The following is a 16,508-nucleotide window of genomic DNA, read 5'->3' as shown; positions in this document are numbered from 1 at the left end:
CACGTTGGCTCGAGCTGTCAACGGGAGCAGTGCCGAGTCAGACTTGTAACGGCGGATTCTGGACTAAGCATAACAGGGCCGGACAGATCGGGTCGGTCGGGGAGATGCGGGTTCTTGCAAGGAGAGGGCCAGGGCAGGGCTGAGACCAGAAGGCGAACGGCGGGAGTGCGGCTTTACTGCTTTATTGCTTTAGCGGCGATGGTTTAAGGCGGGATGTGAGGCGTGACGGGAGCTGGCTGGTGCCCGGCGTTCGGTTCGGTTCAGGTCAGTTCAGGGGAGGGCATGAAGGGGGTCAGCGTGACAGCATGATAGTCCGTCCTCTTGATCTCCATGAGGTCGAAACAAGCATGAGAGGCGGCGAATAGCTGAGAATGTAGATGACGGGTGTTATTGTCCCCCTTTTGAGCAATGTCCTGTGAATATCGAAAAGGGGGAGGAAGGCATTCCATCATCCAACGGTAATTAGCTGGCACAGACGGCAGCGACAATGCATACGTGACGCGACGGGCTCACAGACAGTTGGCAGGGAGCTGCTTGGTCGGGATGACTGTAGGCGGTTTAAAGGATCTGCCTTGTGTGTGTTGTGTCTGTAGCACTGCCTTTCTCCATTTCATGTGAGGCAATGGAAAGGGATGAGGCTTAGACGGGAGGTGATAGAGGGGTGAGGCGGTTGGTCGTGGCTGGGGCCCGCCTTAGATTAGACGTTGAGTACTGGGGCAAGTAGATGAAGTGTCTATTGCATGCAGATGGACATGCAGCAGAAGGCAAGATGAGGCAGGTAAATTGCAGTGCTTGGACTCGTTGGAAAGAGTCACCTCACCTCGGTCTGAGTCTGAGTGGATATGAATACCTTACCTGCGAGAGCACAGAGTTTGGCCCCAGTCTGTGCCACTGCGGCAGGTTTACGGTTGAAGAGACGGGTGCAGCGCCCGCTGACGCCCTCTGTTCCATTCCGTACCTAGGTAGGCGTGAAGTGATGAATGTCACTGGGCCCGGGCGGGCCCTGGAACTGGAGATGCGCCCTTCCATTGCAGCGGGATCCGGCAGGGCAGCGCCTGCAAAAACGGGGACTGCGAGCCCCCCGCCAGCCCGAAAAGGGCCCTGCGCTTGGGGGGAGACGAGAAGAAAATTCAGCATGATATGAGACATGAGACCGCTGGCTGCAGCGCCTAGGTATGCACCCAGGACAGATGCACGAGCATTTCATGTAGCGATGGGGGGCAGTTCGTGTTCGGTACCTCTTGCAAGGCTCTGTCTACTAAGTAAGTGCTCAACCTGCGCAGTCATGAGGTGAGCTGGCTTCCCGTCTTCTGCAGCGTTTGGGGGCCCGGGACAAATCAGACGACACAAAAGTGGCTGAAGCTGGAGACAGACAGGCGGCGACGAGAGACCCAGCAAGAGGCTGGAGGCGCTGAGGTGTTCCCGTCAGTTCTGCTGGCAGTGCTTGTCTGTCTTAGTGCGTGACGCTTTCAGCCCAGGAGAACCCTCCGCTAGGGACGTCGACAGCCAAACCCACGGCCAAGGGGTGTTCAGCGACGCCGCTAGAGAAGTCGGGGGCAAAGTCTTGTGGCTGGCGTCCGTCTAGCGTGGTTCTTTGACAGAGAGCGAACGCCAGAAGCGACAGCCAACAACCAGGGCTGGTAATGAACACAGACAGCAACAGAGTGAGAGAGCCAGAGACACAGAGAGCGAGAGAGACGGACAGATGGAGGCTTGACAGCGCAGAAATGCCACATGCCGGGGAGACCCTTCTAACGTGGCTAGCGGTAACGATGCGATGGAGAAAATCGCCCGCTCTCAGGTACTCTCTCTGCCTGTGAGGGCAGGTAGGTACATACACGAAGTACAAGGTACTACAGGTATTCAGCGATGAATGGGGGAAGGCGGGGGGAGGGCGTCATCGGCTGCAATGCATTGACGGGGGACTCCTTCTCTCTCCAGCTCCCTTTTTCGCTGCATCTTGACTGCAGTATTTCGTCTGTTGCCGCCATATGTATCCGTAGCTGTTCATGTGCCCGTACGCTGTCTGCTCGTGTGCTCTCCGTCTCACCCATTCGATTATCCAAACCGAATAACGCAACAGTTAGAAAATCATCAAACAGCGGCAAAAAAGGATACTCAACACCATCTCAACATCGCAACCAACCCGAGAGAACGATAACATTGCCTTTTCATTTACACGCACCTTCAACATTATCCGTTGCTTCCCCGCCAATCACCTCACTCCATCCCATCTCGTCCCATCCCGGCAACAAAGTCCATCGTCCCCTCCTACCCCCCATTTTGTGCATTCCGCGACCCCCCGTCTTCCCTTTCCCGCTTTCCCCCAGTCGCAGAGCAGCAACAGAGAAAGAGAGAAAGCCCACTCACTGGCCCAAGATCCAGTGGTAGTGTCCTCTCCCCAATCGTCACACCCCCGTCCCATTTTCCACTTGATTGAAGGACCTTGGTGTTGGCCCTGTCCCTCTGTCTTGCTCTGTCTCCGTCTCCGTCTCCGTCCCTCTGCAGTCTTCACGGTTCAGGCCCAGGCCCTTCCTACCCGTCTCTGCATTTTCTGGCGCTGCCCTCCCGCCGTCGCATTTGTACCTTTGAGAAAGAGGTACCTCACTTTACCTGCTAAGGTAATTCGAGAGTGTCTGCCGCTGCCTCTAGCGTAGCCGCATGGAGATTTGTCTCTGTTGAGCTGTGCCGTCGCTGTTAGCTGTTGCATTGCGTTGTACTGCAACTTGCCTACAGATAGATACCTGGACAACCCTTCCCCATTCCTCGCTGCTCGCCAGCATTTGTGTCTGCCCGACTTCGCCTCTGTCACATCAGTCATACATCCGCTGCTTCTGTGACAATTCTATATTTCTCGCCCAGAATCTAAGCTTCGTCACCTGCGGCAAGCTTCTCCTCTCTGTTTTGGCTCAAATCCCGCGCCGAACCCCCGACATCGTCATCCCACCTGGCGCAAAGTATTCTTGCGACCCTACTTTTACCTTCTTCACCTCACACTCGACTTCCCCCATCGCATCAGCTTGTTCGACGACGCGGTGTTGGATTTCTCTCGACCAATGCCCCTGTCCGCCGCCGACCGCCTTCTCTCGCTTGGCAGCTTGTGATTCCGTCCACTCGGAGCCAACCTACCTTGCCCCAAGGCGCTGCTCCCACTGGTCTGAATCACCTCCTCGCATCCATCCCCTCGACCGAGTTTCTTCGAGGAACCAGCAAGCAGCCCGCCAGGCGACTTCGCTGCCGACCGACATCGAAATAACCATCGCCGCATCGTTGCACCCGAACCCGAACCCGCCCAACACCACTCCATCTGCTCTCCCTCCGCGATTCTGTTGCCCCCCTGCTGTCATCATTGCGGAGCCCTTCAACCCCTGCTGGCGGTAAAGCCGCAGCGTTCCCCGTCGACGCGACCGACCCCCATCGCCCGACATCGACGTCCACCGCTGCCAGTGCCGTTGCTGCAGCGCTCCATCCCGTCTTCACGATCATCCACGACACACGACACCTTTCCCAGCCCAGCCCAGCATGCCGACTCCCTCATCCAACCCTCCTCCCGACCCCCACTCTCCCCGATCGCACAGTTTCTCGACATGTCCTGAAGACAGCAACTCAAGATCTCCCCAACGCAGCTGGCGTCCACCCACCGGCCCAGATGCAAACGACGGTCCGGCAGCGATGGATCCCCATCATGACCGCGACCGCATGGACGAGGACGCCTCTCCCGCCCCCGTCAGCGCCCCAATGTCTCCCACCGAGGGCATAAGCACCGAGGTCATTCTCGACGACGAGCCCACATCCGCCGTCTCTTCCTCTAGATCAACAACCATGTCGCCGAGGCCGCAATCGGGCGACACCGCCCACTCGTCGCCCGCGGCCGATATGGAGTCCTTCAAGCAAGGCGAATCAGACGAGGAGGGACACTCGGCCGGTGACAGGCTACGGGCGTCCCGTGCTGATGGATCGAGGCGGCATGATACCAGGCAATCCGCAACAACACTACACGACGACGGCAAGGGCATGGATATCGATGCCGATGACGTGTGGGAGGAGGAACTAATGGCGCCCTCTATGGGCTCAGAATATTCCAACATGAGGGTATGCTCCCTCCATCGACGACTGATCTGATGCACGGGTTTGCTGACTGCCACAGATAATTCCATCATCACCATCGTCCTTCTTGCGGCCAGGGAGCAAGTTCCGCGGCACACAGCAATCCGAGCGACAGGTTTACGACGTCCAGGTCGAAATCAAACATGTCGACCTGAGGGAGTCATTCCTCTGCGGCTATCTGCGTATTCAAGGTACAAACAACCCACAGCTCCCCCGCCCATTGTGTAACATCCGCTAAACTTTGTGCAGGCCTCACCGAGGACCACCCCACGTTGACGACATACTTCGAGGGCGAGATCATCGGCACCAAGTACGGCTTCACCACAAATCACGAGAGCTGGGGCGCTACCGATAAGATCGACCTCAACCACTGGGCCAAGTTTAACGCCTTCCGTCCTTTCCAGAAGCAGGCGCGTAAGGGCCCTGTGGTGATCCGCGACGTGGCCCAGCGCGAGAACATTTTCATGCGCTGGAAGGAGCATTTCCTCGTACCCGACCATCGCGTACGCACCATCTCTGGCGCTAGCTTCGAGGGATTCTACTACATTTGCTTCAACCAGGTAAAGGGTGAGGTGAGTGGAATATACTTCCACTCCAAGAGCGAAAAGTGAGTGCCGACGATACCCTTTCAAAAGCCCGAGACCCCGAACGGGCTTTTTGTTGTTCTTTTCTTCTTTTGCTGACGCCATTCGTCACCAGGTTTCAGCAGCTCGAGCTCAAGCACGTGGAGGACAGGGGCTGCTTCAGCGCCATGGAATTCAGATAAGAACAGGAAAAAAGGTCTGACCCCCCGGAACGACATCCGGAAAGGAAAAGACGTGTGCAGGACAGGGCAGAGGTACGAGCGCAAAACCCGACGGCACCGGGGAGAAGAGTCATCCGGCACGGGAGTTTGCTTGCTGGAATTGATTGGATGCATGCGGTGCCTTTTTTTGACAAATGATATCAAACGACGATGCCTTGGGACATGCCTTGGGAACGACGAGGGGAGATAATTCAAGGCAAGCGGCAAAGGGAATTATGACCACATACGGGAGAGACAAGAGCAGGAGAGGGAAAGCCATAACCACATGCGCGAAACAGTATTACTTTTTTTTATCAGGCACGGACACAAGGCATCATCAAAGACGGGAGGGAGGGGACTTGCTGTACATGTTTATTCTTCTTCTATTAGGCTTCTTCCTTTTCGAACTTGGTGAAGTAGCCCCGCCGAAAGGGGTTCAGTTCATCTGCTGTTGTCCCCTCGACGAATGTGCGTTTGTACGCGGCTAACCTCTCCGGATCGACCTGCGAGTCGGGGATGCGGCGGTACGTGATGAGCCGCCGTGACCCTGTTGTCGGGTTAGCACTCAATCTGGCGAAAGAAGGAAGGAAGGCCGATGACTTACATTTGTTGAACGGCTGCACGCAAATAACCACCAGTTCAAGCCTAGGATGCTCCGGCACAGGAATCTCCTGCTCCTCGTCGTTCGCCGTCGGCATCCAGAAACTCAACCGGCCGCCGTCCACAAGCGTGTCGCCCGCAAACTCCAGAATGTCGTCCAGCATCGCCAGGAAGCTATACGGCTTCTTGGGCGCGATGAAGTCCTTGTCCTTGTACCGCGTCTTGCCGGCCTCGACGACCCAGGGCGTCTTCTCCGGGTCCCTGCACCCTAGCACGCGCAGGCCCTCGCGCACGCCGTAGGGCGGGTCGCACACGATGCCGTCGAGCCAGCGCCGCGCGCCGGAGCGGAGGACGGGCGTGTTGGTGAGGTCTGCGGTCCAGAACTCGCCGACGCGGTGGCGCAGGCCGTACTGCGCGAAGTTGCCGAGGACGGAGCGCTCGCCGCCGGCGCCGCGGATGGAGCGGCCGTCAATGTCGGAGCCGAAGCCGAGGGCGCCGAAGTGGGCGCACGCGATGGGGAAGGAGCCGGTGCCGACGAAGGGGTCGTAGAAGAGCTTGCCGGGGGCGGCGTGGGCGAGGTTGGCGGTGACGAGGGCGAGCTCGGAGTCCATGGAGGTGGTGGAGATGTAGCCGCGCTTCTTGAGGTCGTAGGTGAGGGAGAGGTGGCGGGCGCCGGTGCCGAGGAGGCGGGCGAGGTAGATGCGTTTCGGGGCGGGGCCGTGGAGGTCCCAGTCCTCGAAGAGGGTGAACTCGATGTCGGGGGATTTCATGCGGATGGGCCCGGATAGGGGGAGGTATTTGAAGGAGTTGATGAGGGCGATGAAGTCGGCGTGGGGGCGGGTTGTTTGGTAGGTGTCGAGGTTGAAGCGGAAGGAGGCGGTTGCGTAGGAGGGGGACCAGAGGGGGGTTGTCGGCGGGGAGGAGGAGGGGAAGAGGGATTTGAGGGTTTCGTGGAGGGATGGGTAGGTTGTTGAGGAGGCCCAGAGGGCGTGGATGGATTGTGTGAGGAGGGAGCGGGCGACGAGGCGGGGGGCGTCGTCTGGGGAGGGGAGGGTGATGATGCAGAAGGGGGTCTGGGAGGATGTTAGTGAGGATGGCCGGTGGTGAGTGGTAATGTGAAAGTTGGGTTTGGTTTTGAGGATAAATCAAAGAAAGGTTTCAGTGCCGGATGTTTGAGTATTGGAAAGCCGTTGGTAATGCAACATATTCAGCAATCTTTATACGCAACATCGTGAAGTGGTTGAAGTTGCTCATATGAGCCCCTCTTGAAATAGACCAACAACACTCACCTCTGCGCTGTACTCCACAACCTTCATCTGAATCCCCTCAAGATCAGCGAGAGCCTGGAGCTCCGGCAGCCGGAACGACTCGTGGGCCTGAGAGAAGCGCACGAGATACTCCATTGCGGCGGTTGTCGTTGGCGCAAAAGCCGTCAAGGAGGGGCAGTAGTCGCTGGAGAAAAAATCCTGGCGCGGCGCGGGGTGATGTTCTGCCCCTCGTTTGCGCTGTGTTTTGGGCTGCTGGCGGTGTTAATCACGGTGCTAGCGAACAAAAACTAAAGATTATTACTCACAGCACTGTTCTGAGTATTGTGTTTCGGTCTTGATGCTATTAAGCCTGAAATGAAGGTGTCGTTGGTCAAAAAGTCGTCTTCTCTCCGTCTTGCACTTCTGACTCGATTGGGATTTGTGGGTTTGTGACGGTGCTTTCTTGTGGAGGATGACTTTGGCTCGAGACACCCCTGGGAGTCGAAAGGCAGACTGTTCCTCCCAGACAGCTCCCAGATTTGCGGTTCGCTGCGGGTATTGTGGGGTCTCTTCTCCAATCGGAGTGCACCTGGTGTGGATCTAGTTTTCGAGATGCAATTCTCACTTTCGAGTTGTCGAGCTCTCTCTCTTCCATCGCGGCCTTCAACACGCCTTACACCTGGGAACCGATTCCCACAGAAACCAAACACATCGGCGGTTGCGTCTGAAGAGCCATTCAGCATGCTTTCGTTCCCCGCACCGAGCGTCTACCAGTCGCCAAAATGCTTCGTGAGCTACGGCACGATGGCTCACGTCGAGCCCAAGCAGCTGCCGACCAAGGGCAAGCCGTGGGCGCCCATCCTGAGTCAAGGGTTCAACCACAAGGTTCGGAATCACTTTTTGAAGGCATATTGCTTTTGTATTGGCATAAAGCTAATTGAAGTCTCAGGTTGATCTCATCTTGCCTCAAGAGTGCTATGAGTTGGTGCACCAAAAGCTGGCCAAGGAGCTCGCTCCACCGACATTTCACAGGGTCGTCATGACCCTCGGTCAGGTCCTCGACGGAGCTTTTTTCACCGAGTACATCAAGAGGGGTACGCCGAAGTAGACACCTTGGAGTTGCGTCACTGTATGACTAACAAAGTAGGCAATATCCTGATGTTGTCGGAAGGCAAGACGACGGTGGACAACGTCTTTTCGCTACGAGAAGGGCTGCTCACCATGTATCTCGAAAAGGAGTCATACGAGCGGGCTGGCTTGGTGGGGAAGCCTCACGGAGTCAAAGGGAAAAGGGGCTTGAAGCCAAGATGGGGTTCGTCAGACTTTTGTATTTTGACCCAGAGCATCGCTAACTTTCCCAGTGGTGAGCTACCAGTTACGAGACCCATCGATGCTTCACGGGAAGAAGGGCTTCGACAGACTTTTGTACGCATGTAAAAATGCTCTCAACACGCCTGTGACGTGGTTGTTCTGCAACGCGACAGCTACTAGTATGTTCGCCTAGCCCCTTTTCATACATTATGCTAATAAGCACCAGTCCCCTCACCGGACCCCCTGGAGCAGTACTTTCCAACAAGATACACCTGCGAGCCGTCTGTCGTCACTGACTGTCAAGTTCAGATGGCGCCCCTCACAGTCCCCAGCGAGGTCATTGCGAGTGGCGACAGACCCAGCCTCGAAGACTATGCAACAGAGACGTATGAATGGCTCTCTTTAATTCGCCTCCAAAGTCCTCGCGTCGCAGCAGGCGATAACATCGACCCGTACTTGTCTCGCTATCAAACTCCAACGCCTCTCGACTCTGCATCCCCTCCACATGACAAGATCTGCAAGATCACCTGGCAAGGTTTCTTCACCCCCGTCTGGGTCCGCAGCGTGCTCATCAATGCCCTCGTCGCGCTCCCCTCGCGAGCCTGGTTCTCGCTGAGCGCAACCTCCTTCTCCAAGGGTCTGGTCGGGGACAGCGCCGAGGTGGCGTTCCTCCGACCCCCTGAGTCGCCTGGCCATTACCTCTTCTGGGAAATCAAGGGCGACGAGTAAGGTTGGTTCTCTTGTGTATCTAGAAGAAAGGAAGAAAACAGCTAGCCCTGCTTCTGACGCACGCTGCGCTCATCGCCGAGTCCCTGGTCGAGAATGGCGTCTTCAACGAGTCGGCGAAGCTCAGCCTGTCCCTCGGCGGTGTGGAAGTCTTCTCTCTCGGCAAGCTGCTCGATCCTGCGCTTGAACTCGGGGTCGACCACGGCGGGGACCTCCTGAGCTTGGTCCATGGTGCCGAGCGTCACGGCAAGGCCTTCGGGGACGGGCGGCAGCTCGGCCGGTGGGGCGGCGGTCTCGGCGGACTCGCTCTGGTGCGCCTCGACGGCGTCGGCCGTCCGGTGCGACTTGACGCTCTTCAGGTACTCGGCGATCTCGGGGAAGTCTCCTTCACCTTCGATCTTCTGCGCAGCGGTGATTCCCTCGGAGCCCTTGGCGTTGATGTCCGCACCGAGCTCTTCGACGAGACACTTGGCCGCGTCGACTGTCTCGACGACAAAGAGCGCCGTCTCCTCGTCCTCGTCGCGGATGTTGACGTCGACATTGAACTCGCGGATCAGGGCGCGGAGGAGCTCGAGGTGGTTGTAGCTTGCGGCGGCGTGGACGAGGGAGTAGCCGTGCTCATCCTGGCCCGAGGCGATGGCGGGGTTCTCGCGGAGGAGGGCCAGCAGGGCCGTCGGGTTGTCGGCGGCAAGGAGGTACGGGTTGGGAGACATTGTTTCGTTCTTTTTGGGTTTCGGATTCGCAGGGTAGGTGTGTAGCTCCCTGTAATCCAATCTCGGCTTCGTGGAGATTATGAGGCCAAAATATGCGGTCGGTCGTGGCGCAGTCTGACTACTGTTTAGCTTTCGAAAATTGTCCGTCTGTGAGAAAAAACACCAGGAAATTTTCTGCCATGCGGGGAGCTCCCGGTGTGACGCACAATCAGGTAGCAACCCCTCTGAATGCGCTGTGACCGCCTTCCGCTTGCGGCCAGAATCGCGCACCTCCAGGGGTGTTGTGCCCCTCCAAGCGCCAAAAGATTGCAGCAAGGGCATCGACAACCCACGCCACTTCCTGCGGCTCGTTCAGCCCCTCCAAGCCTGCAAAAGCGCATCTCACTTTCCGTACCTGGACACCCGTATTACATTTAGATCTCACCTCAGGCAGCAGCACCGCAATCTCCAGGATTGTGCGCGTGAGCCACGGTGTGACTGCTACTTTCAGCCTTCCTGAGGACTCTTCAAAAGTGAAGCCACACGCCTAACTGAGGCCATTTGGGAAAGAGGTTGGAGCGGTTCGTTCTAACTCTGGACAGGGAAAGTGACTCACCTCCTGTTCGTGTGTCCCGTCGTCTGTAGCTCCTTTTTTCCCCATCCAACGGTCAGGAATCGGCGGCTCTCTCTGTTTCTACAAAAATCAGATCGTCTCCCACCTATTTTTGGGACGCAACTTCAAGTGAGACCGTCACTATCACATTATTTGGTCTTCCACACCAAAGACCAAAAGGGACGAAGACGACAAGCCGCCGCCTTCTTCTTCATGTTCATCGCCCACAGGGCTCATTCTCTGTTTCATAGACAAGCTTCCCTCAGAATAACTCACATTTTCACTGCTACCATGGCCACAGCAGTGACAGCCGAGGCAGTGATGCCCAAGGCTCCCTACATCCCCCAGGATGTCCAGCAGGTGTCCTCCATGGTCAAGGCGCTGGAGGCTGCGACGAAGAAGGGCGGCAAGGAGAAGGGCGCTGCCAGCTTCTCCTGCAAGAAGAACTCTTTCTCCGTCAAGGGGTCCCAGGATGGTATCAAGGTGGACTCCTGGAAGATGCAGGAGTGGGACTACAAGAAGCGCGGCCTGCCCACATATGCCCGCGGCCTCTTTACAACGAGAAACCGACAAAACGAGCACGAGATCGTGACCCGCGGTTACGACAAGTTCTTCAACGTCGAGGAGGTCCATGAGACAAAGTGGGAAAATATCCTCAGCAGGACAGCCGGGCCTTACGAGCTCACCCTCAAGGAGAACGGCTGCATCATCTTCATCTCAGGTTTGGAGGATGGCACACTACTGGTGTGCAGCAAGCACTCCACCGGAGACCGCGCCGACGCCGAGCTCAGCCACGCCACTGCTGGTGAGCGTCTACTCGAGAAGCAACTAGCTGCGATCGGCAAGACGAAGGAGGATCTGGCCCGGGAGTTGAGGGATCGTAATGCCACAGCAGTAGCTGAGCTTTGCGACGACTCCTTTGAGGAGCACATTCTCGAGTATGGCCCGGACAAGGCCGGTTTGTACATCCACGGAATCAACCTGAACCTGCCAGAGTTCGCAACATACCCCAGCGCCGTAGTCCAGAGCTTCGGAGACACGTGGGGCTTCAAGCAGGTCGGGTTAATCGTAATGGACGACGTCAACGAAGTCAAGAAGTTTCTTGAAGATGTGGCAGAGACCGGTGCCCACGGCGGCCGCGACGTAGAGGGCTTTGTCATTCGCTGCAAGGAAAGCTACAATCCAGAGAAGGCTGCCTACCGCGACTGGTTCTTCAAGTACAAGTTCGAGGAACCTTACCTCATGTACCGACAGTGGAGAGAGTGCACAAAGGCCATGATCTCTGGCCGCCCACCAAAGTACAAGAAGCACGTCAAGATTACCGAGGAGTACCTTCTCTACGCCCGCCGTCGCCTCCAGGCAGACCCCCAACTCGGCAAACTCTACCAGCAGAACCACGGCATCATCGCCCTCCGCAACGACTTCCTCGCCTTCAAGAACATGAAGGGTTCCGACGCAGCTAACCTCGAGCTCGAAGAGCCCTCCAACGTCAACAGCGATGTCACTGGCGACGTGATCCTCTGCCCCATCGCCACCATCGGATGCGGCAAGACAACGATCGCGGTTGCTCTCACGCAACTCTTCAACTGGGGTCATGTTCAGAACGACAACATCTCGGGCAAGGGTCGTCCTCCCCGCTTCACCAAGATGGTATTGGACCTTCTCAAGGACACGCCCGTCGTTGTTGCCGACCGGAACAACGCCCAGAAGCACGAGCGAAAGCAGCTCATCACCGATGTCAAGCTCCAGCATAAGACCGCCCGCCTCGTCGCTCTCTACTTCAACCACGATGACAGCAATGTTGACGAAGTCCGCCGCATCACCCAGGAGCGTGTACTCGCCCGCGGTGACAACCATCAAACCATTCATGCTGCCACGGATGCCGAAAAGTTCCTTGGCGTGATGGAAGGGTTCGTCAGCCGCTTTGAGCCCGTCTCCGCCTTCTCTCCTCCAGACAACGGCTTCGACAACGTGATCCATCTCGACCCTACCGCTGGCAGCCGTGTCAACCTCGAAAGGGTCATCACTGAACTCCGCAAGATGTACCCCAACCTTGTCCCCGAGGTGCCCTCTGCCGAGCGCCTTGACGAGGTCATCCAGTCCGCCTTCATCGAGTACAAGCCCGAGTTCAAGCAGAATATCCCTGATCGTGGCCCCCGCAAGCAGCCTCAGCAGCATCAATCCAAGAAGCCGAAGAAGAAGCCCCTCGAGTACATGTCCGTCGACGTCCCGGCCCAGGAGGTTCGTGGCGTCCTCGACGGCGCCTTCAACAAGGCGGGCATGCCTCTCGCGCGCTTCTACAGGCAGCTTGTCCAGACACGTCGGGTACAGCCCAAGTTCCACGTTACTCTGATGCACCGCGTAAGCGCCAAAGAGCACCCAGAGTTGTGGCAGGAGTACCTTAGCACCCACGCCGCTGCAGAAAGCCAGGTCGAGAACCAGGCCGACATCCCTTCTTTGGGCCAGTGCGATGTCGACATGGAGCGGGTAAGACTCACACACAACCCTCCTACTGTGATATAGAGACTAACCGACACAGGTGGTATTCGACGACCGTATCATGGCGATCGTCGTGCGCCTCGTTGACCCGAGCAATTCGGGCTTCTGGAGGTGCACCAATGCTGTGGCCCACATCACGGTCGGCACGCGCGACGACACCGTTAAGCCCAAGGAGAGCAACGACCTGTTGGCGCGCTGGCTGGAGCAGGGTACTGGCGAGGAGACAGGTATCAACGAACTGGTCTTTGACAACAAGCCGAACTTGCATGGGGTTGTCCGGGGTGTCCTTTCCAGATAGCGTCCTCCCCAGAGGAAGAACCCCAGAAAGTAGGCGTTTGTCAAGTGAACATGGGAGGTCGCATAGCATGGTAATGAGGACATGAGCTTAACTCACATGAATAGCTAAGATATCAAAAGTCACAATTTGTTTTACGCAGTGCATCCAACTCAAGAATCATGGTTACGAATGGAAAGGTGAGGAAGTTGTTGGTGCACATCACAGAAACAATCAGCCGCAGATTCGCATTAGTTACACGTGCGCAGGCAGAGTTAGGCAAATTATCATCTTATGCTTCATTCCGAATTGATAGTGTACAGTCCTGGGCCCCAGAAGCAGAAGGGGCAAACGAAAAATAGTCCGATGCCAACACTACCCATGGGTCCTGAAGGTAAAACAACCCTCGAACCATGCCAAAGCCAAGTGCAAAGTCGTTAAAAGCAAGCCGGAAACCCAAATTTTGTCATCCGTCGTAAGTCCGTGGCTTGTGAAGCCACCTTCACCATCGTGATAGTGTTAGATAGGTAAGAGTTGAAGATACATTTACAACTCCTGCTTGGCCTTCTCCTTGGCCTCGCCAGCCTTCTTCTGAGCAGCGTCGGCGCCAAGACCGATCTGGTTCGTAACCCAGTTCCAGGCGCCCTTGGCATTCTCCTCGATCTTAGCGAGAAGAGTTTCGGAGGGAGTCGAGGTACCGTACTTGAAGTACGTGTACTGCTTGCGGGCGTAGGCACGGAGTTCATCGACTGTGGAGGTCTGGGGAACATTGACGCCGTAGCTGTCAAGGTAGGACTTGAGCTCACTCTCGCTCCAGGTGTCAAAGACGCTGGACTTGGCGGAGTCGGTGGCGGCACTGAGGTAGCTGGTGACGGAGGCGTAGCTGGTACCGCCGGCAGAAGAAGCAGAGCTGTAGGCAGACTGAGCAGCGCTCAGGAGCTCGTCACGGGAGGCATCCTTCTTCTCAGCAGCCTTCTTGGCAGCAGCGTCGCTGCTGGAAGAGAGATACTTCTTGAGATTTTCGACGGAGAAATCATCGAAGGTCCAGGCAGACCAGCCGGAAGCAGCCTTGTGCTGGTTCTTGCGGACAAGAGCACGGAGCTCGTCAGTCTTGGAGCCCTGGGGAACGGGAATGCCACGGGCGTCGAGGTAAGCCTTGAGGCGGCTCTCGGACCACGTGCCAACAGCCTCGTTGAATGCCTCCTGAGCGGCGAGAGAAGCACCATCAGTAGCCTGAGCAGCAGCCTGGTTGACGTTGGAAGTCGCAGCCCCGAAAGCGTTAGAGGCCTTGCCAGCGATGTTGCTGTTAAGGAAGTCGGCGCGGTTCTTGCGGATGAGAGCGCGGAGCTCGTTGGTCTTGGTGCCTTGGGGGACTGGGGCGTGGTTAGACTAAGCAGATTTTATAAGGAGGTTAACCAGATCACATACCAGGAATTCCGTTCTTGTCAGCGAACTCCTTGAGCTGAGATTCGCTCCAAGCGTCGATGACCATGTCAGTCAGAGTGGCGTATGCCTGCTGGGCAGATGCGGAGGCGCTGGCGGCCTGCTCCTGAGCCTTGAGGTAAGCAAGGCGGGAGTTGCGGCGAACGGAGGCAATGAGCTTGTCGCGCTGCAAGCAAATTGTCAGTATGGTGTTTGATAATGGATGTGTCTGTGCTACTTACGTTGGTGACCTGGGGAGCGGGGAAACCGTGAGTGTCAAGCCACTCCTTCAAATCAGACTCTACGTATTGTTAGTGGCAACAACAAAGGCAGCGAGAGCTTGTAGAACTTACCAGACCAAGTCTCGTACAGCCAGTTACCGGGGTAGGCGGCGGTCTCGCCAGCCTTCTGAGCAACGGTCTCGTAGCTGGAGCGAGCCTTGGAGAGAATGGTGTCACGCTGGCGGGGCTGGGGAACTGTAATGATGTCAGGGTCATTTCTTCAGTGTAGAGACTTGGGTGCCCATACCAGGGATGTCGTGCTTGTCGCAGAAAGCCTTCAGCTGGCTGTCGGTCCAGGTATCCAGGATCCAATCCTTGACGCTGAGGTAGGCATTCTGAGCCTGATCGCCAGTCTCATACCAGGTGCTCTGGACCTGGGAGACGAGAGAGTCCTTGTTGGCCTTGGCGGCGTTCTCGGTCTCGACGCCCTTGGTCTGGAGGTACTTCTGCAGGCTGTCGGCGTCCCACGAGTTGTAGGGAGAGACGACGTAGTCATTCCAGTTGTTCTCAATGAGCTTCTCGAGATCCTTGCGGTCGGCGGGGGTAGGGTAGGGGATGTCGTGGTCGGAGAGCCAGCGCTCGAGCTCCGTCTCGTGCCACTTGTTGTAAGCTGCAGATTCGAAGTCAGTCTCGTGATCACAAGAAGCAGTGGTGTCGATGTGAATGTGTACTTACCGGCCTTGGAGAACCAGGAGCTGGCGACGGCGCCCTGGGCGGCCAGAGCCGTGAGGACGGCGGGGAGGAAACGCATGGTGGCGGTCTGCTATCAGTCTTCCAATGAAGCAGGAGCAGTAGGAGGGGGTATCACGAAAATGAAAAGCTGGAAGAACCGAGTAGAGAGTAGAAACACAAGATGAGGTTATTGTGAGAGTGAGGCAGAAGGGGAGAAATGTGGAAAGCTGCCAAGGGGGAGGGGTTTTGTTTTGTTTGATGCGAGACGTAATAGGTGTGCAAGGTATTGGGTACGTGGGTAGAGGTTGGTGGAGGGTTGACGACAGGGAGGCACGGAGGGAAGGCGTGGCCCATGAATGACGGGACCTAGGTATCCAATTCACATCTAACGTCAGGAATCCATCACGTCACTGCACTGCGTTTGTGGGAAATTGTGGCTGCTTTTGGCCCAGTGTGCTGGTCTTGCTCTCGAGCTGGTGGTGCTGATGCTGGTGCTGCATGTACGTACATACATACGTACCTGCCTAGACCAGAGAGGCTGCCTGCCTATTGTACAAAAGAATGTGATGCCCTCCTGCCTCAGGAGCACCTACCCAGGTAGTGTAGGCTGGACGAGAGGAGGCAAAGTGCAATGTGGGGGACGGGGAAGGAGCTCTGCATACAAGGGAGAGTCCAGTGGCAGGCAAGAAGCACCACGTCTGATGTGATGTATGCTCCTTCTCCGATCTGATCGCACCTGGAGCTTCTGTGCACCCGCCCCTTCTCCCGTCTGTGGCTCGGTGGCACTGAGGTGCTGCGTACCGAAGTGCTACTAACAGCTGAAAAACAGAGGATAAGAACCAGGGCAGGCACCCAATTTACGGTTAATCACGTCAATTCAATGCAATGGCATCGACCGGGACAGGCCACATGCCACGATGATCTGCTGAAAAGACGATGCGGGAGCTGCTGCTGTGGCCACTCACAGAGCTCCCCGGAAGCTTGCCTCCTCGCAGCATGACGTAGCTCCCCCCTGTCAGTGGGCTACCGCCTTCTTACGCCCCAATACGTACCCGCGGCGGCGCGTGCATGGCGCTGGACATTAAGGTTGCAGGTCAGTTTTGAGCCCGGTGGTGAAACCCAGACTTTGATGGGAAAACTGGGGAGAGACGGGATGCCATTTATGCTGTCTACGGGTTATTTGTTATCGTGAGTCCCCTGAGCCGAGGAGACGGGCTGGCTTCAACAAAGGTGTTCATCTGCCTCACCATGTGCCATTCTGATGCTGTGCGGTATTCGTG

The 16,508-nt window shown here is 56.8% G+C and overlaps 6 protein-coding genes across 6 annotated transcripts; 3 read left to right on the top strand and 3 right to left on the bottom strand.

Annotated features, from left to right (window-relative positions):
• Nucleotides 1-3,522: 3,522 nt before the first annotated feature.
• Nucleotides 3,523-4,873, top strand: GCG54_00005814 (Glucose-induced degradation protein 4-like; the record flags this gene model as incomplete). Its single annotated transcript, XM_045405830.1, has 4 exons — nt 3,523-4,092; nt 4,148-4,298; nt 4,357-4,714; nt 4,807-4,873. 4 exons carry the CDS (start codon nt 3,523-3,525, stop codon nt 4,871-4,873), a joined length of 1,146 nt encoding a protein of 381 aa, XP_045264228.1.
• A 404-nt stretch (nt 4,874-5,277) lies between these two features.
• GCG54_00005813 (tRNA (guanine(10)-N2)-methyltransferase) lies at nt 5,278-6,894 on the bottom strand (the record flags this gene model as incomplete). The annotated part of the gene is made up of 3 exons (XM_045405829.1): nt 5,278-5,438; nt 5,496-6,564; nt 6,781-6,894. The coding sequence occupies 3 exons, from the start codon at nt 6,892-6,894 to the stop codon at nt 5,278-5,280; spliced, it is 1,344 nt and encodes a 447-aa protein (XP_045264227.1).
• Nucleotides 6,895-7,479: 585 nt separating this feature from the next.
• On the top strand, nt 7,480-8,778 carry GCG54_00005812 (uncharacterized protein; the record flags this gene model as incomplete). Its single annotated transcript, XM_045405828.1, has 5 exons — nt 7,480-7,623; nt 7,688-7,832; nt 7,886-8,050; nt 8,100-8,228; nt 8,276-8,778. 5 exons carry the CDS (start codon nt 7,480-7,482, stop codon nt 8,776-8,778), a joined length of 1,086 nt encoding a protein of 361 aa, XP_045264226.1.
• Nucleotides 8,779-8,819: 41 nt separating this feature from the next.
• On the bottom strand, nt 8,820-9,488 carry GCG54_00005811 (Ankyrin repeat-containing protein P1E11.10; the record flags this gene model as incomplete). The annotated part of the gene is made up of 1 exon (XM_045405827.1): nt 8,820-9,488. One exon carries the CDS (start codon nt 9,486-9,488, stop codon nt 8,820-8,822), a length of 669 nt encoding a protein of 222 aa, XP_045264225.1.
• Nucleotides 9,489-10,371: 883 nt separating this feature from the next.
• GCG54_00005810 (tRNA ligase 1) lies at nt 10,372-12,877 on the top strand (the record flags this gene model as incomplete). The annotated part of the gene is made up of 2 exons (XM_045405826.1): nt 10,372-12,567; nt 12,620-12,877. 2 exons carry the CDS (start codon nt 10,372-10,374, stop codon nt 12,875-12,877), a joined length of 2,454 nt encoding a protein of 817 aa, XP_045264224.1.
• Nucleotides 12,878-13,399: 522 nt separating this feature from the next.
• On the bottom strand, nt 13,400-15,307 carry GCG54_00005809 (Stress response protein ish1; the record flags this gene model as incomplete). The annotated part of the gene is made up of 6 exons (XM_045405825.1): nt 13,400-14,226; nt 14,282-14,462; nt 14,518-14,576; nt 14,629-14,751; nt 14,804-15,166; nt 15,232-15,307. 6 exons carry the CDS (start codon nt 15,305-15,307, stop codon nt 13,400-13,402), a joined length of 1,629 nt encoding a protein of 542 aa, XP_045264223.1.
• Between the last annotated feature and the right edge of the window lie 1,201 nt (nt 15,308-16,508).

This window comes from Colletotrichum gloeosporioides, assembly GCF_011800055.1.
Source record: "Colletotrichum gloeosporioides strain Lc1 chromosome Unknown consensus_47, whole genome shotgun sequence".
Classification (NCBI taxonomy): domain Eukaryota; kingdom Fungi; phylum Ascomycota; class Sordariomycetes; order Glomerellales; family Glomerellaceae; genus Colletotrichum; species Colletotrichum gloeosporioides.
The sequence above is the reverse complement of the archived record's forward strand: the minus strand, read 5'-3'. Positions and strand labels throughout refer to the sequence as shown.